At 43.3% G+C, this 26,723-nt stretch overlaps 1 protein-coding gene across 1 annotated transcript; it reads left to right on the forward strand.

Annotated features, from left to right (window-relative positions):
* The first annotated feature begins 3,852 nt into the window (after positions 1-3,852).
* On the forward strand, positions 3,853-26,069 carry col1a1a (collagen, type I, alpha 1a). The gene is made up of 49 exons (XM_084371436.1): positions 3,853-4,102; positions 6,127-6,318; positions 6,588-6,604; positions 6,876-6,911; positions 8,095-8,187; positions 10,039-10,107; positions 10,256-10,300; positions 11,422-11,475; positions 11,568-11,621; positions 11,729-11,782; positions 11,884-11,937; positions 12,054-12,107; positions 12,668-12,712; positions 12,825-12,878; positions 12,981-13,025; positions 13,160-13,213; positions 13,952-14,050; positions 14,231-14,275; positions 14,464-14,562; positions 14,896-14,949; positions 15,062-15,169; positions 15,939-15,992; positions 16,105-16,203; positions 16,292-16,345; positions 16,438-16,536; positions 16,679-16,732; positions 16,832-16,885; positions 17,070-17,177; positions 17,270-17,314; positions 18,224-18,322; positions 18,467-18,574; positions 18,901-19,062; positions 19,150-19,203; positions 19,318-19,425; positions 19,547-19,600; positions 19,728-19,781; positions 19,876-20,037; positions 20,263-20,370; positions 20,693-20,800; positions 20,922-20,975; positions 21,940-22,047; positions 22,202-22,255; positions 22,359-22,466; positions 22,572-22,625; positions 22,767-22,874; positions 23,016-23,295; positions 23,391-23,581; positions 23,911-24,153; positions 24,421-26,069. Exons 1-49 carry the CDS (start codon positions 4,021-4,023, stop codon positions 24,565-24,567), a joined length of 4,338 nt encoding a protein of 1,445 aa, XP_084227562.1. The 5' UTR covers positions 3,853-4,020; the 3' UTR covers positions 24,568-26,069.
* Positions 26,070-26,723: the final 654 nt, after the last annotated feature.

Consider the following 26,723-nt stretch of genomic DNA (forward strand, 5'->3'; position numbering starts at 1 on the left):
TATAACCACTTTGAAGTTTGCTTTAACATTCGTGACATAACAATATAATTTTACTTTAATCACTCAATGTGTTTGCAGGCTGCTTGGCCACAAGCACAATCTTCAAAACTATTTTCTAACAGGAAGTACCAGAATATACTGCGCAGCGTGCTTTAAGTGATTGTGTTCAGGTCAAGACTCTGCTGTTTGTACCGCCTCAACTCGTTTCATTTACATGCACAAATTCAACCCTGCATTTTAACTGAAGTCACTGTGATGTATAAAAGAAGGTGGCTTACACACAGCTGACAAAGATTCAGTTCAGAATCCACTGAAAATAGTGAAAATACTATCGAATTATGCTTGAGTCGCCGTGGTGTGCTGCTGAAATGACAGTGATGTGTTTTTTTCATCAGAGACGCTTTGGAACAAAAGCTAACTGTGTGTATATGAGTGTGTGTATGTGAACTGTGTGTGTGTGTTGGTTTGTGACGCTCTGAGGATCCGATCAGATCTGGAGGTTATACCGGGGGAATGATGAGGTGGCGCTTTCCTCCCTTTCTTCTTCTTCTCTGCCTGTCTTTCTTCCTGAAAAACGGCTTGCATTCCATCCTCTTCCCTGTAAAAAAAAGGAACAGGCAGACACATGGATAATGTGAAGGTATCTGCAGTGTGTGTGTGTGTGTGTGTGTGTGTGTGTGTGTGTGAGAGAGAGAGAGAGAGAGAGAAAGAGACAGAGGGAGAGAGAAAGAGAGGAGGACTGAATTAGAGGCTTGCTTGGCCAGCTTCAGACTGTGCAACGTGTCTGCTGCTGGTGGATCAGATGGCAGAGAGCTGCAGCTCCTCTGCTCCATAATGTCTACTTTCTGTTTAATTACAGCTCACCTGCAGCCTGGCCGGCGCTGCACACAGCCTGCTGCGGGGTGGTGGTGGGGAGGGGGACGAGAGAATTGCACATATAAACCTTTATTTGATCTGGGGCAGAAAATGCAGCCGCTAAAAAAAAGGGCTTTTATTATTTAGAACCAATAACAATCATAATGTCTCCAAACCCCACAATTGTGCAGGTATTTAAAAACAGAGGCAGTTTCAGTCAAGTGCAGCCACTCGCTCCAAAAAATGCAAACATCTGGTAAGAAACGGTGATGCTTTTTAACAAACAGCTGCTTCACTGAGCCAGGTATCTATCTATCTATCTATCTATCTATCTATCTATCTATCTATCTATCTATCTATCTATTCATATTATTTTTTATACATCTCAAAAATATTTAAATAGGAGGATGGTTGTGGTGTTCCATCTGTGAAGCGTTTTTGAACCTTTTCATACATCACTATACCATACTGACTACATACGTTTTCTTCTGCTTAAATCAACAGGTAAACTGCAGTTTTAAGTGTCTGTTCTGGTCCGAAGTCACACATTTCTGAGAATACAATATAATATGACAACATAAGCATTTGACTCCGAACGCAACAACTGGAGCATTGACTTGCGAACTTTGGGTTGGGTTAAAAACTGCAGTGTGACTTGTCAGAAACAATTGGGACTATTACATTTTCTGATATTCATGGTTCTCAGAGTATCAATCTTTGAATGCTCCCTTAGCTTCTTGTGACGATGTCATCTGGCCAAGATGTTGAACTTCACACAAGAAATGTTGAAAGCCAATGAAATGCAATGACATTCACTGTGCATGCTCACCAGAGAACAAACATGTTCCATTTAGACCAAAATGTCACTTTTGCACATGATTTATCTCGCGATCTATCAAAACCTTTTGTGGCTCCAGAGGGAGCTGTTGGCTGTCTGATAATTGTCCTCAAGTGATGTCACATGAGCCAGCATTGCCCTGGGGATGACAACAAGTTTGAATATAAAAAAAAGATTTAAGTGGGTGTGGACTCTGAGCGATTTGAGTTTATCAGGACTTTGTAGCCAGCTCCTCATCTCTGCTGCATGGGGCTCAAGACTACGTTAGTAGCTACTAGCATAACACACCCAAAACTCCCGCGTTGCACCATGTTCGGTGTAGGCTCCAAGAAAGATGTGTGAAATAAAATAGACAGAATTTTTTTTTTAACTGTTATTCATAAGTCAGATGATGTTATATGAGCTCCAAGCCCAGAACTGCAAGCCCAGCAGGACACATGACCAGGGTTGCAGCTCATACTAGCATGCATCTGAGAGCTACAACAGGAGAGCTTAACAATTAAGCAGAACAGTGCAGTTCTCTTACAGACACTCGCTGTTGATGAGTCATTGTTAAAGATCTGAGTTGTGTCTGAAGAACAATCCTATGACACTTGTAGGAAAACATCCCCTAACACACTGATTTTCAACAAGTTCTGGGAGTCATTTGGCAGGAAAGGGTTGTGGCAGATAGACTGTCAGATGTAAAATAAAGGGGCACACAACAATTAAGCATTGCACTTTAATAAAGTTCTTCATATTGTGTTGTCATTAGACCATCCCTGCTCTGCAATTACCCACTTCTTCCTAAATGTGCACCAAGTTTGTACAGATAGAAAGTAAAGCTAACGTTAAGCTAACAGTATGCTGATTCAGTGCTGCTCTACAAATGATGATGAAGGTGTTGAATTAAACGCACGGCACAAGTATACAGTAATCTGAACTAGCTAGATTTTTATAACAATGTATCAAATGATTGATCAATTGTTTAGTAGGCCATTCAGCAAATTTGCTATAGCAGAGTTTCCAGCCGCAGCAGGTGGTAGCTAGCGGCTAAAGAGCAAGATATTTCCATCAGGACTTGGTAGAGACCGAAAAACTAAGCTAAAAGAAAGTTAATGTTGGACTACCATTCACCAGGTGACCAGGAACACAACTCCACATGAACGTTTGCTCATCAGCTTAAAAGGTGATAATAGCCTATGCCAATGTACGTTGTTTCTGCTGCCCTCAAGTGGCAAAAAATCAGTTATTGGATATTTAAATATGTTTTACTCTGACAAATACACGTATATTGTTTTGAATTAATTGTTTTTCTCAATTTGGTGTCTGAGGGAGAAAAAAACCTGAAACTCAGCAAACAAGTTCTTATCAAAACGATAGTTTTAGTGGAAGTTTTGGCACGAGAACAAACAAATGCATTTAAAGTTATTTGAACACTGCAAACAATGAGGTTTTCCTAAAGTTTAGACTTTCTCACCGATCAGAACTGAATAAGCAACAGAAATAAAGAAAAGCTAAGCTTAACCTGCAAATGAAACCAAACACTTCTGAGCCTGCAGCCATGCTTAGCATGTTAACAGTCGGACAGATATGACCATAAAAACACTTTGTAAACAATAAAACAACTGTGAGAAATCAACAACCAAAAGCCTATTTCTAAAAAGGTTCAAGAACCAAGTGGGACGCACCAAAACTGGACTGAAGTGAAACCTTCTTATGAAATTAGTTAGTGAACTCAAACTTAGCCAGTGCTACTCTGAAAATCCTAAAACTGAAGCTGAACTACCAGCAGCAGTTGAAGCAACTGAAATCAAAGTTAGTCAGGAAGTAAACCAGAACCAGAAATAAAATCTGGATTAAACCCGTGGCTCCTGGAGGAGGAGATCCTCTTCCGACCCTCCGATGCTCTTCAGGATCAGGTTTCCTCCTGCTCAGCCCCCCTTCCAAACTCCAACCCTTCTGCTGTAGAATTATGGAAGGAGGGACCTGCTGATTTTTCTTCTTCTTTTCTCTCTTTTCTTCTGTTTTTTTTTTTTTCTTTGAAGGAGGGGTCCATTCTTGTCTTCCCTAAACGTGAGCGGCAGCAGCTGGGTAATGAGGGTGCGTCCCCAGTCAGTCCGGTCCCCAGCACCTCCCAGTTCTTCAGGCTCCCATATAAAAACCCCAGTGGAAAGTGAGTGTAGGCAGTAGGGAGTTTTCTGCTGGGGTCAGGAGGATTGTGAACAGACAAGCGGACCCTGCCCCAAACACCCGTGTATGATTGGAGTGTAGCAGGGAAAAGAGAACCTCCCCAGCATTTTTCCTCTCTTGCCTCAAAGAGTCTACATGTCTAGTGGCATCTAGACATGTTCAGCTTTGTGGATTTGCGGCTGGCGCTGCTGCTCAGCGCAGCGGTGCTCTTGGTCAGAGCGCAGGGCGAGGACGACCGTAAGTTTCATCACTGTTTACTGGAGCTTCTCAACCCCCTTTTTTTCTATTTTTTTTCTTTTTTTTTTTACTGGTTTTTGACAGTGGATTTGCTCTACGAGGGTGGACGGCTGCTGAGATCTTAGAAAGAAAAGAGAAGAAAGGAAAAAGTTTGAAAACTAGAAATAAGAACTTTGATGCTTGCTCCTTCTCCTTATCTCCACTTGGACAGACAGACAGACAGACAGACAGACAGATAGATAGCTTAGCTTTACTCCTAAATAGTACATGGTGTGCGTAATGCATTGGGCATCTCAAGAAGGCCGCTGTCTCTCCGTCTCTCCTTGTTTGTCTATGTCTCTTTACCCCCCACCTCCCTCATGCATGCAGAGCGAGTTGCTGCAGGTTTTCCAGGCTTTCCTCCAGGCGAGGTTTTTCTAACGGAGACTAGCAGTAATGCATGTTTGTCACATTGCGACCCCAAAAGAAAGCTGGAGTATTATCAGCTCTTGTTTTCGACATTAACACAACACCCTCCCGCTGCATTTTGTCAGTTTGACACCTTGACATCCCACCGTCCCAAAAGTTGAACTCAGCCTGAAAAAGGCTGTAATCTGTACAGTTTGGGATGTGAGACTAGAGGAGGTAAAAATGGCATTTTCATTCCATCTGCTGCGAAGATTCCCCTCACTTTTCAGCAAGATACGAGACAGATAGGAAAGTTTGCACAGGCCCTAGTGATGTGGCAGAGTAATTCACTGCCTGGAGCCAAGTGTTGAGTTGGCCAGGTGATAGAGAGAGTGAGAGAAAGGGAGAGTAGGAGGTGAGCAGGCACAGTCTTGTCTACTGGAAACATTTGACCTCGACAACCTGAGCAAAGTACAAAAGCTCAGATGTATTTAAACAGAGGTTATAGTGGAGTGAAGGCCTCTGTGTGCGTTTAGACACAAACCTTTTCCTCCTCTGAGAAGACAAAGAAAGTCAGCTCAGCTCTGGAAACAACAAGCAAGGAGCTGGAAACAATTTTTCCAGATGTTCCTCTTGTCTGGAAAGAACTCAGCTGCCTTTCTGTCTATTTGAAGCAGATGTGGTTTGACCCTCTGAGCGGTGTTACAGCGCCACCCAGAGGCTTCTCTCAGGCCTACAGACACATCTGGCCGCCACGTCCCCGAAGCTGCCTCCTCTTTCCCCCCTCCTCCTCTTCCTCTTCTTCTACTTCTCTCCCCTTCTTTTTTTGTTTCCCCTAATTACAAACACATGTGGACTGTTTCCACCAGCTGCTGCCAAGCCAAGGGTCTGCAGCGCTGCTGCTGCTTTTCCCTCTGAGCTCAGCACTTTGGCACGCTGGGACAGTTCTGAGCCCTAAAAGGAGCCTCAGCTCCGGAGTTAGTTTTGCTGAGAGGTCCACAGCAGGTTGGAAAATGTGACTTGGTGTTAGAGAGGATTAACGACCATTTAAAAAAAAAAAAAAAATCGTTAAAGGGAAATGAAATCAGGAGTCTTGTTTGCGTAATGGCGATGTGACCTGCATCCAGACGCAGCTGCCCTCTCCCTCACCTCAGCATGTCTCCTTTCCGGTCCTGATTTTTTTCACAGCCCTCCTTTTCTCCAACTCGATGTCTTTATGTTTCTTGTTGCCTTCACCAGTTTCTGTGTTCGTTGGCATCATGTTTGTGTCCATATTATAACTCTGTGGACTTCATTTCTCAACTTAACACACTTTCGATTCCAGTGCTACTGTTGCTCGTGCACAAAACAAAAAACATGCAGGATAGTCAAATATATTAACAACCATACATTATTAATGTTATTATTCAAATTATACACTGATTTCATGTTTTAGTCGGGTATTTAATTTGAGATCATCACATTTGTTTTAAAATAAAAGCTGAATATCCTTATATTCGGCTGTTTTCATGCAGGTGTGTACAGTTTAACATTTGTTATATATAGCCTAGCTTTTTTATGTTCATGCTGCATGTGCGCGTGTGTTCAGGTAGGCAGCCTACTCACCTGTCTGTGTTTGTGTGTGTCGCCCCCCTCAGGCACGGGCTCAAGCTGCACCTTGGACGGCCAGGTGTTCGCGGACCGGGATGTGTGGAAGCCGGAGCCATGCCAGATCTGTGTGTGCGACAGCGGCACGGTGATGTGCGATGAGGTCATCTGCGAGGACACAACTGACTGCCCCAACCCCGTCATCCCCCATGACGAGTGCTGCCCCATCTGCCCCGACGACGGTATTATATATCCCAATCTACTGTTTCTTTCTTTCTTTCTTTCTTTCTTTCTTTCTTTCTTTCTTTACCGGATTTTTTTTTTTATAGCCTACTTTCTCCAATAATTTTTTTAATATTTTTTATTAAGCATGTCTGTGATCAGGACAACATGTGAGGATATAACGCTCTTTATCTTAAACGTTATGTTTAAGTTTACTCAACTTTAACTTGTGTGTGTGTTTGTGTGTTTTCTTCCATCATCATAAATGTCTGTTTCCTTTTCTCTGCAGGATTCCAGGAGCCTGAGGTAAATATTCATCACATTGATTACTAATCATTCAAATCAGAGCTCTGTATTGTGTGTTTGCCAATAATGAAATACAGAGATCAGCTTATTGATTGTAATATTGTTGTTATTATTATTGGTTTATGGATTATTAGGGCATATGACCACTCTATAATGACTTAATTGATTATATCAGATACACGATTAATTATATGAATCATATCCTGATATATCAATTACATTTGTTTTTTTATGATGCACTGAGACACTATCTTTCTTTCTTTACTTACAGGGACCCAAGGGAGAGCGTGGACCCAAGGGAGACAGGGTAGGTTCACAGTCTCTTCCTCCTGTCCTTCACTTATCGATCTTATGATTTCTGGACAGCTAAGGGCCACACGGTGTGTTCACTGTCTAGATTCTCGTGCGTTTATGATGGAGTTAAAGCAGTTGTACTGACAATAGTGTAATGCGCTTAGATGACTCGTGTCCCGTACCCCAGTCCAGCATTCAAAACCTCACCGACACCAAGGTGAAGAAGTGTTTTAAGTAAAACAGCGAGGTGTGTAAAGTAAGAGCACTCAAACTATTGATGGACTACTGTGTAAATAGCAGCTGGTCTAATGACATCAGGTTCCTTAAAACTGCAGTAAAGGGTACAACTTGTACTTCTGGATTTAGTCACTCTGTCTTGTGTTCAATAAATCACGATGGAACAAGAAATGTGCTTTATTGGAGTTCATCATTTACTGATCAGTGACTGAAAACACACTGGGGTCAGGTTGAAACAGGCAGACTGGGGGTAAAGCTTTTGGAGCAGGACAGGAAGTGGAAACATGGCTTAGTTGAAGGGAAACTGAGTGTAAAAGATTTTTCTTGAAGTTGAAGTACCAAGACTCTTATATTCCCAAAAAGTTAAGGTGGCTTCATGTGTGTTAAGGGACAATGTCTTTGAGCCATGTTATGTTGTCAGATGCAGAGAAGTCTATTTGGATGGGGAGGGTGCTTATAATCACGTATAATCATGAGGTTTCAGTTGTGATTATTATCATGTATTCATGATGTTATTCATAATGTAGAACTTACTTAGATCATTTATTTTTAATTAAGTGATGATCATGTAGATAGCTACATAATGGGTCGTTAGAAAAGGGTCAGTGACTGCTCTTACCCAGTTCCTGTATCCTGATGTCACATGATAACATGGTTGGTCACATGGTCAGCCTGAGACGGGAATAAACTGCATCTCCTCCAGGTGTAATGCTGCTTTCATCACTATAGGGACTATAGGGAGCTGGTCAACCTGTCAGGAAACATATAGGATACTTTCTATTAAACACAAGGATCTGTTCTGATGATGTAACAGAAGTGAAGGCAGTCACATGACCAGGGCTGGATGTTGTGTTTTCCTCTCTTTGTCTATGAGCATTAGAGCCCTGCATTCGGGTGATTCTGACTCTCGAGCCTGACCCCTTCTTTCTGTCTTCCTCCTTCTTGTCCCCCCATCACAGGGTCTTCCTGGTCCCCCTGGTAACGATGGTATCCCCGGCCAGCCTGGACCTGCCGGTCCTCCCGGACCTCCTGGACCTCCCGGCCTCGGTGGAGTAAGTTGTCATTTTTATTTTTTGTCTTTGACCTGTTCAGGTCTTAACTGACCAGGCGTAAGCTGACCAGGGCTGGAAACAAAAGTCACATGACTCATGCATGTAGACCATAAATTGGACAGGGCTGTGGCAACATATCAGTCTGCTAATGTCAGTAACTACAACTTCTTCTTCTGTAGTGGTCAAACACTTTAAGAACACAAAACCAACACCAGTAAACAAGCATTAGTCCCATTTCAGTTTTGTTCTTGTCGACTCCCCAGCGCTCACATTCCACTCCCCATGATTCCTTTCGTCTTGTAGTTTGTTGGATTGCATTCTCACAAAAACGAACAGCACCTCAGTGCTTCTGATAGAAAAGAGAGATTTTCAAATGTGTGCAAATGCTTTTATTTTTTGGGAAATTTCCTGAAATGGGCCAGTTGAAATAAATAAGAGCATGCTGGATGTGAACACAGCTTCAGAGAGGACAAGAAGAGCTGTGAAACTCCACTTTCTAAAACTCTTTTTTTTTTTCAGTTTTAAGTTTTTCTCACAGAATCCAGTTTGGTTTTAAAATTCTCGACTCTGATTTGGAGATTGGCTTTCAGTCTGGGGTCAGAAGGTCAGAAGGTCAGAAGTTCATTGCTCAGGGATGGGGAGCAGAGATGTTCTGGCTGCTTGTCTGATCCATTGGTTGATTAGTTGATTGTAGAATTGATAGATTTGACCAGAGTCAGGTTAGGCTCAGATATAGAATATAATAAAAATCCATCTAAATTTCTATATAAATTTAATCATGTGCTAATTCTCTAGGGCTAAGCTAACATGACATATCACTTGCTATAATTGACCATGCTTGTGTGAAGTCTATCATTGATTAACATATTATTTCACTACAAATAGCTAATACTAGGCTATCACAATATAATTTAGCATGTTGTGATTCAGTTTATCATTGACTTGTCAACCTATTCCAGTTCAGCATACTGAGCGAACATTTTCTCCCCAGTATATTAGACTGGGATATCAGTCTAATCTGTTATGCATATCTAGAATCTAGTACTGGCTATTTCACTACATAGCTAATAGCATCATAGTCTAATTTAGCATGTTATGATTCAGTTTAGAATTGACTTCTTTCCTTATTCTGTACAGTAAAGCCAAAATCTTGTTTAGGATACCAAGCTAATATTTCCTGTCTTATTTGGCATGCTAGTACAGAATTTACTATTGACTCACATGCTTATTTACAGTTTTAGCATGCTATGATTGCTTCATACTTCCATCCTAAACTAGCATACTAAAGCAATATTCCTTTGTTGTTATGTAGCATGTTAAAGTAAAATTGACCTAAATCCTCAATAGCATATCAACAACCACATGCTATGTGACCACGCTAAGCTAACAGACTTTTAAAGCCTTACCTCCCGTGGCTTCTGTGATCAGACAACAGCAGTGCCACCCAAAGGGCCCAACTAATCCTACATCACCAACAGTACAAGTGATGAGGTCAGAGGTCGTGGGTTTGCATCTGGCTGTCCGAGAAGTGAAGCTAACCAAACTGTTAGCTAGGCACATTCAAGTTGTCAGAAACCTCCTGTACTTTGAGATTGGATCTGACAAGTTTTGCTTGAGATTTGTGGGGGGAGTATAGTATATAAGCCCAAAGTGCATATGCTTTTAGGGGAAGAGAAATAGGTTTTGAGCTTGTGTCAAAGTGCATTGTTTTACAGAATACTCAACAAAAACAAACAAACATAGAAGTTGCATTTCCATGTCACAGAAAGTTTAAACCTAATTGACATTTTTAGTCTGTATGTTACATGACAGATGGATTATTATATTTATATCTCTGTTTCCTTTTTCCAGAACTTCTCCCCTCAGATGTCCGGTGGCTATGATGACAAATCCCCTGCCATGCCTGTGCCTGGACCCATGGTAGGACACACACACACACACACACACACGCACACACACACACACACACACACACACACACACACACACACACACACACACACACACACACACAATCATTTAACTGTCAATCATATGGTGATTGACCTTTCCTCTGTTCGATTAACAGGGCCCAATGGGACCCCGTGGACCCCCTGGATCTCCTGGCGCTAGCGTAAGTACAACACTTTCTTCCTCAACTCAAAATGTTTCAAAGCTGAAAGCTGGGAGAATCAGTGAGAGGGCAGTGATAGCATGTGTACCTCATCATGACATCACCATGACATCACCACACCACTCTCTTCAGGGCCCAGCTGGTATGAAGCCAGTGCCGAACTCTATTGCACTCCTTTTCCTCCCTGCACTAGAATTCATTTCCTCATTAAAACTACAAAGTCAGTGTTCTCAGATGCAAACAGACGTGAATAGTTTTAAAAACATTTCAAGTGAAGCAAGAAATAAGCATGTATTCTGTGGCTACATTAATCAGCTTTAAAAACACACTTGGGGAAACTTGGGGAAAGACTTGGGGAAAAAGGAGAAAGATTAGATGGAAATGAAAGAAAGGGCTGCAGTTACTGAGGAATTCTGAGTTAAGTCAGAGGCTGAGCTCAACATAAAACACAGCTAGCTTAACTAGCTTACAGATAACGTACAGCTGGTACAATGGCTGTTTGGGGGAAAACGAACGCAGCAAGGCAAAAGTTGCTTTGCTTTCTGTCTGAACACACTTGAGTCCCACCTGCAGAGGTTAGGTAGGTTAGCTTGTTTCAGCTTCAACCAAAATACCAATGAAACAGTATGTAGACGGCACCTTGCTTGCATTATCCAACATACTTCTCAATAAAAAAATTTAATTGTCAGCACCAGGAAGGATCATTTAAACATTTTAAGCTATTGGTTTAGCTTTGTGTTTCACCACCGTAACCAGTAAGATCTTGAGGGGTTGAAGCTAACGAGGACTAACTCCGAATATACACAAATGAATTACATCACAGTCACTGAAAGAGAATCCTGTCATATGAAGAGAGAGTTTGTGTTTGGTTATTGTCCTCACAACTGATTTTAAAATGCTGCTACTGTTCCCACATGAGTGAGCTGACATCAGCCATGAAATAAAGATTCCCCACTGGCTCAGACTGTGTAGAAGAGGATCATATATCCATACGCATATCATTACAATAACATGACAACAGGGTGACTTTACATCTAATGGAGAGTGCTGTCAACGTATTTGTACAGTATTGGTAGTGTAAGTGTAGCACTGATGGTGTTTGTGTGTGTGTCCCTCTACAGGGACCTCAGGGATTCACTGGCCCCCCTGGTGAGCCTGGTGAGCCCGGACCATCTGTGAGTATTAGGAACACAGACATAAACGGACACCTACATTTCACCTTGCTAGTTTGTCGGCATTCTCACCTTGTGTGTGTCTTCCTCTACAGGGTGCCATGGGTCCTCGTGGCCCCGCCGGCCCCCCTGGAAAGAATGGAGAGGATGTAAGTTGACTGGATCTGCTCGCACTCACCACCTATGTCTCCATTTAAATTAAACAATGACTTCATCCATTTCCTCATCCCTTTCTCTTTATCTCTATTTCTCTTAGGGTGAGTCTGGAAAACCTGGTCGTGGCGGTGAGCGCGGACCTTCTGGCCCCCAGGTGAGTTGTCATGGCAGTGTAATTCACAGATATGTAATGTAAATAACACAAACAGAGCTTTGATAATAAATTGTGTCTCCTATCTCTTATCTTTCCCTCAGGGAGCTCGTGGTTTCCCAGGAACCCCTGGTCTGCCCGGAATCAAGGGACACAGAGTGAGTCAGAGCTTACATCTCTGCATTCAACAAATCAACAATTACATATATATTTATATATATGTATATGTATATAGCCAAACTGTGGACTTATGTATGCCTCTATGTCTCTGTAGGGATTCAGTGGTCTGGATGGTGCCAAGGGAGACTCTGGCCCTGCTGGACCCAAGGTGATTGTCCCTCTTTGTTATCAGTGTTGGAAAAATGTCAATTTAGACACCTTAGTGGGTGTTCAGTAGTATAATAGGAGCAGCAGTAGTAATAGAAGTAGTAGCTGTAAAGGTGGCGCTAACAGCAATGGTGAGAGTAGTGTTTATGCTAGAGCTTTTAGTTGAAGTAGTAGTCGCAATATTTATGTGGAACTTCACTTCCATAAAGTTGGGGGAGAGATTTTTAAAATAATAAAATGATTCAAATAGAAGCTGGAGATGCTGAGCTATCCTGACTTTTAGTCCCTTTTATTGGCTAAAACTGGCTCCGACATTACCCATAATGCAACCAGCCGCATCTTTTCAGTTAGCAATGCAGTCTTTCCGTTGTAAAGTCCAAGCCAAGATGTCTAGTGCTCCATATTACTAGTAAACAGACTTGTACGTGTAAAATCAGTGGACTCACCCTTTAAGTAAGTCTTTGTGGGCACAGCAGCCATGTTACCTTCTTCAATTAATATCGACAAATGATAACACAGATTCATTCTCATCATCTCACCTGCCTGTTTGTTTTTGTTTAGGGAGAGGGCGGAGCCCCTGGTGAGAACGGAACCCCCGGTGCTATGGTGAGTAAAACAAGCCCCCCATTTGGTCATACAGTTGCCATGTTAGATTTTTCCCTCCCTTCCAATTGATTTAAGGAGTATACCTGACTGACACTCTTTGTCTCTCCTTCAGGGACCTCGTGGTCTTCCTGGTGAGAGAGGCCGTGCTGGTGCTTCTGGAGCTGCTGTGAGTCCACCCTCACACACTTGCATGCACGCACACGTACAACTACTGTAATTTACCAGTCAGTGAATAGATCAACCAATCATGTTTGTCTTTGTGCTGCAGGGAGCCCGTGGTAACGATGGTGCTGCTGGTGCTGCTGGACCTCCCGTAAGTCTTACATTCTCAAAATTCTCTTAAATGAAAGTTAATTCATTAAACTCTAAATTCGAGTTTCTGTAAAGGTATATATTGTTCTGCAACATTTGCCTGAATCTCTTTGTCTTGTTGTTGTTTCCTCTCAGGGTCCCACTGGCCCAGCTGGACCTCCTGGATTCCCTGGTGGCCCCGGATCTAAGGTACTACTGCTACACCCAACGTGATCCACGCCAGCAACCTCTATTTTTGATGTCTTTCATCCTCAGCTTCTTCCTTAATCTTCTGTGACTTTCAGCATCCAAAGTAACACCACACATGTCGTTTTGCTACATCCCATTTTCTCTTCTTTGCTCCAGAAAGGTTGTAGAGGTCATTAGCAGCTTACTGACCTTACTTTGTAATGCATCAGTGCATTTCTTTTAACATATGTGCAGGTAGTTGACCTTTAATTTGATCTTTGGCCCAAAGGGGTCACATTTGTTAGGGGTCATATAAGGACATCTAAGGAACTCTGTCTAATGGCCCATTTCTACAATACATATAGGCCTATATAGTAGTTAGTGTGTGAAAACTGAAGCAATTATTACTAGTATATCAGCTACAAAAGTAGTAATACTGTGTGTTATTACTACGTCTTGTGGAATTGGGTCACAGATTTAGTTTTGGTTAATTGTTGTTTTACTGATATTAGTTCCAGGCCTTGTTGAGAAATGCTCTTAAAGACACCACTAAGCTGGCTTTAAATATTTTTTTCTAACGAGAACACAGTGTACAATAATAAAATACACTCTTCTGCTCCCATTGTTACATTTCATTTTTTACAACTTTGCTTTTTTCTTGTCATACTGGTATTTCATCCCTCTATAAGTCTTCTATCATATCTTGGTATGGACATGATTATCTGACTAAATCCTGTTCTGTGTTTCTCCTCTACCCAGGGTGAAGCTGGACCTCAGGGTGCTCGTGGAGCCGAGGGACCTGCTGGATCCCGTGGTGAGCCTGGTAACCCCGGACCTGCTGGCGCTGCCGGACCCTCTGTAAGTACAAACAATAACCTTCTATAAGAGAATGTTCAGGTCGTAGATGACTAAATAACCATAAGAGAAAACAAAACTTCCTCATTGTTCACTCCTTTACAACTCTCACTGCATCATACAGAAGAGCCTTCTGGCCTCTGGGTTGTCAATCAAAATCTCTTGTCCTGTTTCGCCACTCAGGGAAACCCTGGAGCTGATGGAGCCGCTGGAGCTAAGGGAGCCCCTGTGAGTATCTCTCTCAGCACATATGCTTTAGAGGCATGTTAGAGTTGAGGGTCTGAATCCCTTTCTGGCTAAAAAAGTACTGCCAAGACAGTCAGAGCTGGAGTTTAATAGTTGTTTAGCCACAGAGACTCATCACTGGCAGTCTAGCATTATGTGACTGTGTTGTTGGCCTGTGCTGCCCCCTGCAGGGTGCTGCTGGAGTTGCTGGAGCTCCCGGATTCCCCGGACCCCGTGGACCTTCTGGACCTCAGGGTGCTGCTGGTGCCCCCGGACCCAAGGGTAACACTGTGAGTAAAGCTCTCTCATAACTTACTAAAGCCAAAAATAGTGTCTTCTGCAGTCTGTCTCCCTGTAATGGACATGATTAGAAATAATGCTTAGGTCCAAAGCATACAGTAAAACGACTAAATCAAGAGTAAACATAATGTTTTGTTTTGTATCCTAAGTCAAATATTAACTTGTCAGCCTTTTTATGTTAGTTTTCAGGAGGGAGTTTTGTTTGTTTGTTTTTTGTTTGTTTGTTGCTTGTTTTTTTTATTTATTTGTTGTTGAGATCTGTCCAAGTTACTGTTTATTTGTTATGTGTTTGTTTATGTTTGTTTATTGCTTGTTTCCCTCAGGGTGAGGTTGGTGCCCCAGGAGCTAAGGGAGAGGCCGGTGCTAAGGGAGAGGCTGTAAGTTGAAGTTCACCACTGTCAATATTGAGCACAGCTTGCATACAAACAAATAGAAATACACATTATGCCACATTTGGTCACTTATGCCATCTGTGTGTGTTTTCTCCAGGGTGCTCCAGGAGTTCAGGGACCCCCAGGACCTTCTGGTGAGGAGGGCAAGAGAGGAGCAAGAGGAGAGCCTGGTGCTGCAGGAGGCCGTGGAGCTCCTGGAGAGAGAGTATGCATCTCACCTAATTTTCACAACATCATACTGTGTATTATAATATTTTTTAAGAGCAATGGGGAGGGGTATTCATCTGATGCTGTATTCTTACCTCAAAGAAAAAGCTTGAAGTTTCCATATAGAATTTTATTTCTTTCTGTTTTTTTAATATACAGTTAAAAATGATCATTTCAAGACAGCAATGCCACTTTTAACTGAGTCGAATTAAAATTATTTTTAATTTTGTGCAGCTACAGACATAACAGATACCATTTTAAATAATTTCTTGTAAGTGCAAAAATAATTAAATATTCTTCTCTGTTATGAATCCAAACACTAATGAAGGAAACCTTCAAATTACTACCTACCCATATAATACAAGTATACATGGTATAGGCAAAAAATGATACAGACATCCTTCTGGCTAATCCTGTAAAAAGTACAACTGTAACAGAGCATACATTTAGGATATTTGGAAAAACTATTATTGATACATTATCTTAAATATTGCATCCTCTCCTGAGCCTGAATTTGGCCCACAATGCATCATGGCTCAAAGTGTTTCTGGCAATCTTATGGTATTTTGATTGTATCCATTCTAAGAAAACTGAAATTTGCAAAAAGTTTGCACAAAACAGAAACATTTAAATAAGATAGAATGAAATTTGATTTTATCTCTCAAGAATAAATCTGAGCATAGTGATGGCTGGACTGACTTCATGATAAAGAAGACATGTTGGGGTTATGGTGATAGCTAAGCAACATGTGCTTAATTTCTATACAGGGTGCCCCTGGTGGTCGTGGTTTCCCTGGTGCTGATGGCGCTGCTGGACCCAAAGTGAGTTAAACACATACACAGACATTTGATGTCCTTCCATTTTACTTAGAATCACTTGTATACTTCAAATCATTTTCAATTTAACTCATCTAATTTCTCTCCCCTATCATAGGGTGCCAATGGTGAGCGTGGTGCCCCCGGTGTTGTTGGACCTAAAGGTGCCACTGGTGAGACTGGCCGCACTGGTGAGCCTGGTTTGCCCGGAGCTAAGGTGAGATTTCCAACTGTCTATCACATAATTTCCAGCATTATTTATTCACTGTGGTGGCCTTATTCTGACCTCTGACCTTTACCTGTAGGGTATGACTGGTAGCCCTGGCAGCCCTGGACCTGATGGCAAGACTGGAGCTGCTGTAAGTTTATGTTTAGTGTAATAAATTTGATCTAATATCATCAAAACACCTGTGTTTATTTAAAATAATTATTCATTGATCCTCTCTACCAGGGAGCCCCTGGACAAGATGGCCGCCCTGGACCCCCTGGCACTGTTGGAGCTAGGGGCCAGCCTGGAGTCATGGGATTCCCTGGACCCAAGGGAGCAGCTGTAAGTAATGTGTCTCAACTCCCACACAGTTTCTTTTATCTTTATGTTCATTAATATTTTAGTCAGTTGGCTACTGAAGTGTAGGCTACTAAAAATAGTCCCCACATCTCAAGTAATAGTGCTTTTCTACTCCCATCTGCAGGGTGAGCCCGGAAAGCCTGGTGAGAGAGGAGTAATGGGACCCACTGGTCTTACTGTAAGTTGTCTAAACCATGTTGCTCTTTGAATCACTGTATTGTTTTTGTATGATGCATTAAAGATGTGTGTCTAAAAACCCTGCCATCTTTCTATCTAGGGTGCCCCTGGAAAGGACGGTGACGTTGGTGCTCAGGGTCCCGCTGGACCTGCTGTAAGTAAAATATGCGAAACTACACACCCATGCATACACACACACTTGCCCACACTAACACAAGGCTCAGTTGCTATGCCCTTCATAAGCCTGATAGTCTCTTAGTACAATATACTTCAACCTGCACATGTACCTACTTTTAACAAGTCATACCCACACAATGTCCTTCCTCTGGTATTTTCAGGGTCCCGCTGGTGAGAGAGGAGAGCAGGGAGCTGCTGGAGGTCCTGGATTCCAGGGTCTTCCAGGACCCCAGGGTGCTGTTGGTGAGACTGGCAAGCCTGGAGAGCAGGTACTGACTGAGATATGATAGATTTACTTGATACCTGATCAAATTGAAACTTTATGGAAATGAATGTATTAATTGCCTGTCTGTCTATCTAGGGTCTGCCCGGTGAGGCTGGAGCCCCAGGACCTGCTGGAGCTAGAGTAAGTCAATCATAATCATCATCATCATGGTCACAATTAATTACTCAGTAGTCTGCTCCCAGCTCCTACCATTGATGAGGGATCATTGTATAGTTGTCCATTCGTAATAATTGAATCCTTACCAACTAGTCTACAAACAGTTACAAAGGGTTACATGCTGCTATTCCGACATGCCGCTATTTAGACAGTGACCTCTAATTGTCGGAATAGCGGCATTAAAGTTATTTTTCAAGCGTCCCACTATTTCGACATTGTTTTTTGCCATTGTCGGAGACATGTCGGAATAGTGGCATGTCTAAATAGAGACATGTCGGAATAGCGGGATGTCGGAATAGCAGGCGGACCCCGTTACGAAGCTACATGTTGTTGTCGTTAAAGTGACCTGTCTAAAGAGCTGTTTTTGGTTCCAAATGTACATTACTGTGCCACAGCGAACTGGCTTGACTTTTGCCTTTGTTTTAGTCCAAAAACTCCAAGCTTGAGTTTGAAAAGAGGCAGCTTATTTAACATAAACTGTTACCTTGCTAACTCGCCAGCAGTTTCTTCTAGCAAGCATACTGACGTTATTGCTAGCAGACTGCACCTAGCTAATAACAGGCTACAATGCTAAATGGATGTTGGTTAGCTTTGTAGATACTAGTATGGTTAATTCTAAGCTTGTATTGTCTTAAACCATAAACAAATAGTTGAAGACATCCAATATGGCCACTGGAGGAAAAGTCAAGTATCTCTCAAACAGACAAATAGTGTAGTGTTTTGGAATTAAAGCTTTCCACCTCATGTTAGTTCCCTTAATTGCCAAAATATCATCAATCTATAGATAAGTGATCCCCAGTCAGATAGATCCTCATGATTTCTTTGAATCGTGCACATCAACTTATCTAACTCTCTGCCACCCCTTCCCTTTAGGGCGACAGAGGTTTCCCCGGTGAGCGTGGTGCACCTGGCGCCATTGGACCCGCTGGTGCCCGTGGTTCCCCCGGATCTGCTGGAAACGATGGCGCTAAGGTAAACCCTGGCTTGAAAAAAAAGTCTCCCACAAGTTGATACCAGGCGACATTTACTACCACTTGTTTGGAACTTCCTCTTTCCACTAATTCCTTTTCTTCTCCTCTTGCCTTTGTTCTCTTCCCCCTCCCACCTTTTCCTCAGGGAGATGCTGGAGCCCCTGGTACTCCTGGAGCACAGGGTGCTCCTGGACTGCAGGGAATGCCTGGTGAGCGTGGTGCCGCTGGTCTTCCAGGACTGAGGGGTGACAGAGTGAGTATTCCTAACCACTTGTCCACTTTTGAGTGGCATGACTCACAGAACTGCCATGATTGCCAGATATCTAATGCGCTAATGCAACAAAGACATTCCACATGATGAGTCTGGCTAGTTTTACACTATCCCCACCATCAACAATAGCTTCCCAGAATTTTGAAGAAAATCATCACCAGCACACCGCTGACATGCTCTGTCTCATATTATAGATAGTAATTACTGACCAGCTGTGTCGCAGCCTACAGAATGCTCGCAGTTTAACAGGATCTTATGTATGATCACCTGTTGCAAACCTGACTCAACCTCTCCATTCAATATCCTAGGGTGACCAAGGAGTCAAGGGTGGTGATGGCGCTCCTGGTAAGGATGGTCCCCGTGGTTTGACTGGACCAATTGGTCTTCCTGGACCTGCTGGAGCTACCGGAGACAAGGGAGAGCCTGGTGCTGCTGGACCTCTTGGACCTGCTGGAGCCCGTGGATCCCCTGTATGTACCTGTCTTTTTGTCCCTCAGGAGTTGACAATTGCATCTTGAAATCCCTGACTGACTCTTCTTACCCCTCTTCTTCCTTAGGGAGAGCGTGGAGAGGCTGGACCACCTGGACCCGCTGGATTCGCTGGACCTCCTGTAAGTCACTTCTTCTTGAATGTCCGCGATTCTCTCACCAACTCTTCTTGTTTAGCTTGAAGCTTCAATAAATTTATAGAGAAATCATTTGTCTCTCTCTCTATTCCACCACAGGGTGCTGATGGACAGCCTGGTGCTAAGGGAGAGGCTGGAGACAATGGTGCTAAGGGAGATTCTGGTCCCCCCGGTGCTGCTGGACCCACTGGTGCCCCTGGACCTCAGGTTTGCAAACTCAGACATTCATAAAAAAAATCCTATAATTTAGAGTGAACATCAGAAGTCTCGATAGCTACATTGCTACTGGTTCTCCCATGTTCACTGACATCATGGTGTGTCCTTTCAGGGTCCCGTTGGAAACACTGGTGCCAAGGGTGCCCGTGGACCCGCTGGACCTCCTGTAAGTTGCCACTCTTTTTGGCTCTGTCCCTCTTGAGATGTTATTATTTTTTATTGTTTTTGCGCTCACTTGATACAGCCATTTTTCCAGCTTCAGTCACCTAATGGTCCTCTGTCTGTCTCCCTAGGGTGCTACTGGCTTCCCTGGTGCTGCTGGCAGAGTTGGACCTCCCGGTCCCTCTGTAAGTCTTGTTCTAATGTTTTAAGCAGTTATTGTTCCTATGACAGGGCTCAATGTCCAGGATGTTTTTCATCAGTGTGATATTCCCCTCATAGGGCAACCCTGGACCTCCCGGACCCGCTGGACCTGGTGGCAAAGAGGGACCCAAAGGAAACCGTGGTGAGACTGGACCTGCTGGTCGCCCTGGTGAGATCGGTGCTGCTGGACCCCCAGGAACTCCTGGAGAGAAGGGTAGCCCTGGTGCCGAAGGTTCTTCCGTAAGTTGCCTTGAACATTAAACCCTTGGAATACTGGTGGAATGCTGCTTTGTTCTCAAACTATCAATCCATCTCTTTTTTTTATAAATGATACCAACTAGATTATCCCGTTTAACTGTTAGCAATTCCGCTGATAACACACAGTGTTGGTTGCTGTTAGTTTCTGCTGCCTTATACCTTGATATCAACCCATTTCTTTTTGTCTCTCTCTGTCACCCCCTGCAGGGTAGTGCTGGTCTGCCTGGACCTCAGGGTATTGCTGGACAGCGTGGTATTGTTGGTCTGCCTGGACAGAGAGGAGAGAGAGGTTTCCCTGGCCTGCCTGGACCTTCTGTAAGTTCCACAAACTACATAACTACGAAATGCACAGTGGAGCTGATGGAACCAGAATACCCAAATGTCTTTAACAAGCCAATATGATGTTTAGAACCAAGAATGACTCCAAATCCAGAAATATTAAGTGATCAAGAACCGCTTCAAGAGGATGTGAGGATGAAAGCAAAATCATTGACAATGATTGTGAAATGTAATTTAGCTTTGGTTTGGTTTCTAAAGTCCTTAAATAACAAACCTACATCCAGTTATAAGCTTCAGTCAATTAGAAAAACAATGAAGGTTATTATAACTGGACTGACTGTGATCGTGTCACCCACAGGGCGAGGTTGGAAAGCAGGGACCAAGTGGACCCGGTGGCGAGCGCGGACCTCCCGGACCTATGGGACCACCTGGACTGGCCGGAGCCCCCGGCGAGGCTGGACGTGAGGTATGACAAAACAAACGTACCTGTACACCAGGGTTTTCTGTCTGTTTTTTGTATACTGGTGTAAGCATCATAAGTAAATCATGTATGTGTTTTCTAATCAGTTAACTTGCTTGTGTTTTAGGGAACCCCTGGTAACGAGGGATCAGCTGGACGCGATGGAGCCCCTGGACCCAAGGTGAGTTTAGAAGACATCATCAATAACTCACCAGCACCAGAGAGCAAATTCATTCTCTGTCAAGGTGAACAATTGACAGCTAAACTAGATTTGCTTTATCAAATAAAGGCTACACTGACACAATACATTTTGTCTGTAGCCCCAGCCTCTATTACAGCATTGAGTAGTCAAGAGTCAGCAAGGTTGACCTGTATCAAGCAATAGCTAAACCAGGGTGCAAGGTCATTTAGCAAACAACGTGCTAACTACAGTGGCCTCTGCTAGATAAAGTGTAACTTAGCTGAGCATCTCCTGTAGTAAGCTCACTGAAAAGCTGCAAATATCACAAAATCAGAACTATGTCTGTTCATGGATAGAAACATCATTATCAGAGCTGTCAGAGCTAATGGCCCGAGAGCAGTTTAATCACCTGTAACTATTGTTATGTTTTGTACAACCTAGACAGTGGCCAGTTTTACCGAATCTTGTGTATCTGAAGATCCTTTGGACAAAACTCAATAACTCATTATGGCAGCCCTTTACATTTCTTGAACATGGAACTGGACAGGCCATGGTGACAAAATACATATATTAACAGTGCAATATGTAAGAATTGGCGACCTGTCAAATAGATACTCTAAAACAAATAGGGGACTGCATATAACTGGAGAAACCGCTAACTGCTGCCATTAGCTAGTTAGCTCAGCTAGCTGTTCAGACTAGGAGTTCAGAGAACCAGGGAAGTGTTGGTGTTTACACCACTTGCACAGGAGCTTTGGACTGGGATGGGGCCGTGCTAGCTGGTTAGTATGCTAACTTCAGTAAATATGTCTGCAACACAATACATAGGCATCATAAAGTCAGAACTGTTATTCACATTCTGTTGATAATTTCACTTAATTTTTGAATGTTTTCAACTAAATTTAATACATATTGGCCCTTTAAAGTAAATGAAATTAAAATTATTTTTTTGTTTGAATTGTAGGGAGATCGTGGAGAGACCGGACCTTCTGGAGCCTCTGGTGCCCCTGGACCCCCTGGTGCCCCTGGACCCGTTGGACCTGCTGGAAAGACCGGTGACCGTGGAGAGACTGTGAGCGACAAAATCATTTTATAGTTTAGCAATTGTCTTTTTATGCTAATATTTATAACCTCAGTCCATGGTAATGAAAGTTAGCCATTGATACAAGATCTACTGTGGATGAGGGACCTGCCCTTTAAATTAAACTGATTTTTGCACGTTTCAGGGACCTGCTGGCCCTGCTGGTGCTGCTGGCCCTGCTGGACCTCGTGGCCCTGCTGTAAGTAATGACATCAGAACAATTATTAAACCACAACAATAGATGTAACTGCGAGCAGAGGAAGGCAAAACAACACTCCTCATCCCCTTCTTCCCTCTAACAGGGACCTAGTGGACTTCGCGGAGACAAGGGAGAGACTGGAGAGGCTGGAGAAAGAGGCATGAAGGGACACAGAGGATTCACTGGCATGCAAGGACCTCCCGGACCTGCTGTACGTCACTTTGCACTCACCTCACCTCACCTACACATATACACAATACACCTGTATGCAACATATACACTGAACTAACTCCTGTTTATGTTTGTTAACCCATAGGGAGCTTCTGGAGAGACTGGACCCGCTGGTACTTCTGGACCCGCTGGACCTAGAGTGAGTTAACACACCAGACAATTGTGCTTGGAGCAGTTGAAAGTGTATTGCAGCATAAAAATTGCTGTATTCTATGTCTCAGATTGTTTGTAGAGACGTTTCGCATTCAGACAGTAAGGTTTCCCTTTGTGCTGTTCACAGGGTCCTGCTGGATCTGCTGGTTCTCCTGGTAAGGATGGTATGAGTGGCCTGCCTGGACCCACTGGGCCTCCTGGACCTCGTGGACGTTCTGGCGAGATGGGACCTGCTGTAAGTCCATCCGTTTATCTCTCCTCTGTCTCCTCATTCATTCATTATATGGAGGTTGTGATTTTCTAGGAACACCACAACGCCTTTACTTGCAAGGAAATAATTAATTATCTTCCTATTCTCTCCCTGCTTGTTTCTCAGGGTCCTCCTGGACCTCCTGGACCTCCCGGAGCACCTGGTGCCCCTGGTGGCGGATTTGATCTTGGCTTCATCGCCCAGCCACAGGAGAAGGCCCCCGATCCCTACCGCATGTTCCGTGCTGATGATGCTAATGTTCTTCGTGACCGCGACCTGGAGGTGGACAGCACCCTGAAGAGCCTGAGCCAGCAGATCGAGCAGATCCGCAGCCCCGACGGTACCCGCAAGAACCCCGCCAGAACCTGCCGTGACCTCAAGATGTGCCACCCTGACTGGAAGAGCGGTGAGTAAAGGCTTAAAGGAAATGGATTAGGATTGGGGGACAGACAGCGTGAGTTTTGACGAGTTTTGACTGTTCCTCTCCAAACTCTTTTCCAGGCGAGTACTGGATTGACCCTGACCAGGGCTGCACTCAGGACGCCATCAAGGTCTACTGCAACATGGAGACTGGAGAGACCTGCGTAACCCCAGCTCAGCCTGAGATTGCCAAGAAGAACTGGTACACAAGCAAGAACATCAAGGAGAAGAAGCATGTCTGGTTCGGAGAGGCTATGAATGGCGGCTTCCAGGTAAACTTGCTAAACATGCCAAACAGATAGCACTTCTTCACTCCTTGTTCCCACCTCGTCTCGGTTTTGTCTGTTTCTCTTTAACCTTACCCTCCTCCTTGCGTGTCCTGTCTTTACAATTACATTCAATAACTTCTCCCTCAGTTTCCACATTCAATTCTATCCCTACTTAGGGCAACTCTTTCCTTTACTCCTTTCAATTCCACTTCTTCTCGGTACTCTTGATTCCTCAACTTTTCCTCAAATCCATCTTACTTCTCCACATCTTACCCATCCTTTCCCCTTACAGTTCAATTAGTAACTTCTCCCTATTGCTCTTTCCCACACAGTTCGAGTATGGCAGCGAGGGCTCTCAGCCAGAGGATGTCAACATCCAGATGACCTTCCTGCGTCTTATGTCCACTGAGGCATCCCAGAACATCACCTACCACTGCAAGAACAGCATTGCCTACATGGACGCCTCTACCAGCAACCTCAAGAAGGCTGTGCACCTTGGCGGCTCCAACGAGATCGAGATCAGAGCCGAGGGCAACAGTCGCTTCACCTACAGCGTCCTGGAGGATGGATGCACGGTGAGGAAACTTTTAATTAACAATCTCATCTGAATCCTAATGCTAAACCTGCAAATTTAGCATAGAAATCAAGGGTCAGACCTCACAATTCAGCAGGCAAACACAGTACAGTCAGTACATGAGCTAAAAAATTATTTGCTAGCTCATGTAGCTAGTCTTGCAGTCGATGTGCTTTTAAAAAAAAAAAAAAAAAGTTTCCAGTTTTAACGATGCAGCAGCCATTTTGATCACTGACCCTAACGTTCTTTTCTTCTTTTCTGCCTCCAGTCACACACCGGTACATGGGGCAAGACAGTCATTGAGTACAAGACATCGAAAACATCTCGCCTGCCCATCATTGATATTGCTCCTATGGATGTTGGTGCTCCAGACCAAGAGTTCGGCCTTGAAGTTGGACCCGTCTGTTTCTTGTAAAAAGAGAAATCTGGACTTGAAATTGTTGTGTGTGTGTGTGTGTTTTATTTTTTCTAGCAGTCATCTCTCTCTAAAAAAAGCCCCACCAAAACATTTCTCTAATGCCATTTTTCTGAAAAATCCAACCCCTCGCTCGTGATTCTACGAGTTTCCATTCGGCCGTTGTTTCAATGGTCCACTTTGCCTAAAACCTGCACTTCAACGAGATGGCGGTGATGTGGCGGAGTCTGCATCGTCGTGTTTGGGACCACTACTTTTTTTTGTTTCTGACTCTTGTTTTTTTTTTGTTTTTTTTACCATCACCAACACCAAGGATCCTGTAGAGAAGACATTTTGTTTCACTGGCAACAAGAAAATAATATATGCTTCTGTAAAGTGTAAAAATTTACTTCCCCTCTTCATCCAGCCAAACCAGGCCTCTCTGGAGTTTACAGAAACCAACAGAAACACACAGGTGACTTTTGTATTTTTATACACCACTGCGGTAAGAGGAATGAAAGGACAGTCCCAACAGACAGAACTCAATTGCTTTGTACCAAGTTTCAGGTGTTGATGAATAAACGGTGAAACTGACAGCCATGTTTGTCTCTGTTGTTCTGCCCAACCCAACTCTCCACCTGCGCCAGACAACACTGACAACTCCCTCCTCCTCATCCGCTGATGTTGTAGCTGTTGTGATTTGTTTGTTGTTGTGGTCGCTTTCTTGTTTGTTCCTTTCAATTTCACCTGATTTTTTTTAAGAAAAGCCACATTAAAACAACCAGCAGAGAAACATGGGTTTAAACCTCTTTTTTGAAAGAAAAAAAAATCTTATGGCTACCTCAGAAAAGCAAGGAATTCCAGCTGTATTCAAAAGTGTTTTTAAAGTGAAGCCTGTAGTAGTTGTGGCGGTCGGTGGGGGAGTCGAGGTTTACTGAAATTTTAGCAGAAGCAGGAACAGCTAAAACTTAAGGTGCTATTCTTTCTTTGAGGTCTCCTGGCCGTGCAGTATGGCTGTACTGTTCTGTAGTGTTAAGGTCAAGGCGTGGCGGGGCCCTCTTGGTGCTAAAATAAAACCATGGTTCTGTTCTTGATGTCCAGAATGAGGCAGATTGCTTCTATTTCCAGCCTCGGTAGTGTTAGCTCTGTTTTTGAGCTCAAGTGAAAAGTGGATCCGCATCTCTTCTCTCCATCACACCTTTTGGTTTTATGTTTTGAATCACCTTTTTGTCGTCCAAATTCTTCTCCACTCCTTTCATCCCTCCCCCCACCTGTTGTAGCTTGTTTCTTGTTTTCTTGTGCGAAGGGTGAATTTTCTCAAAAAAATTGCAAATCAGAGATTTTAGAAATGCACAGAAAGACAGCCATCAGCAAAGAGTTTGTGAGAGAAAGGCAGATAGACACACCTATGGGGGAAAAACACCACAAGGATTTGTACCTATTTTGTATATGTATAATAAATTGAGATGTTTTTAATTATTTTGAATGCTGAAATAAAGCATGTTAAGTGGTCTAACGTTGAATCCTGCCTAATTCCCTGACTGACTCGCTGACTGCCCCCCAAGAACTTGAATTAAAGCAGCTTTTACCTATTTTGTAAAGTGACTGACTGAGGAAATAAGATTAAAGAAAAATCTCAGAGAAGTTTTTTTTTTTCTTGTCTCTTGTTTAGTCTGTACCTCTTGGAAGGGCCTGAGACAAAGAGTGGGAGTCTGTGGGAAGAGAAAAAGATGCAACAGCAGGATGTTTTTTTAGGCCCATAGCAGATGCTTTCTTTGGTTTAGGAGCGAAATCAGGTCCTAGTTTTGGTTTTGTGGTCTTTGTTCGCTTGAAAGCTTAGAATGGATTGGGAATCATTTTGAAGCATTTGCTGTTATTTTTCTTTAGAATTTAAAAGCTGGTTCTCAGAGTGATCAGTCAAAAAATGTAAAACAAGCAGCTCAGTAAGCATGGCTCCTAACTGGGCAGCAAGTACTATATCTGGGTCAGAAAAGAGAAATAATTGCGGCCTACCTCTCAGCTGGTGGAGATTCCTTGTTGTTGTCAGGCAGTCCTAAAGAAGCGGTGATGTTTTATCAAGCCTGTAAAATCCAATTTGAAAATGAAGATTGTGAACATCCATAATCCACCAAGAAAAGGCATATCTCTGATAATCCAGCACCGATGATGACAATATT

Source organism: Pagrus pagrus (assembly GCF_965226575.1).
Source record: "Pagrus pagrus genome assembly, chromosome: 13".
Lineage (NCBI taxonomy): Eukaryota > Metazoa > Chordata > Actinopteri > Spariformes > Sparidae > Pagrus > Pagrus pagrus.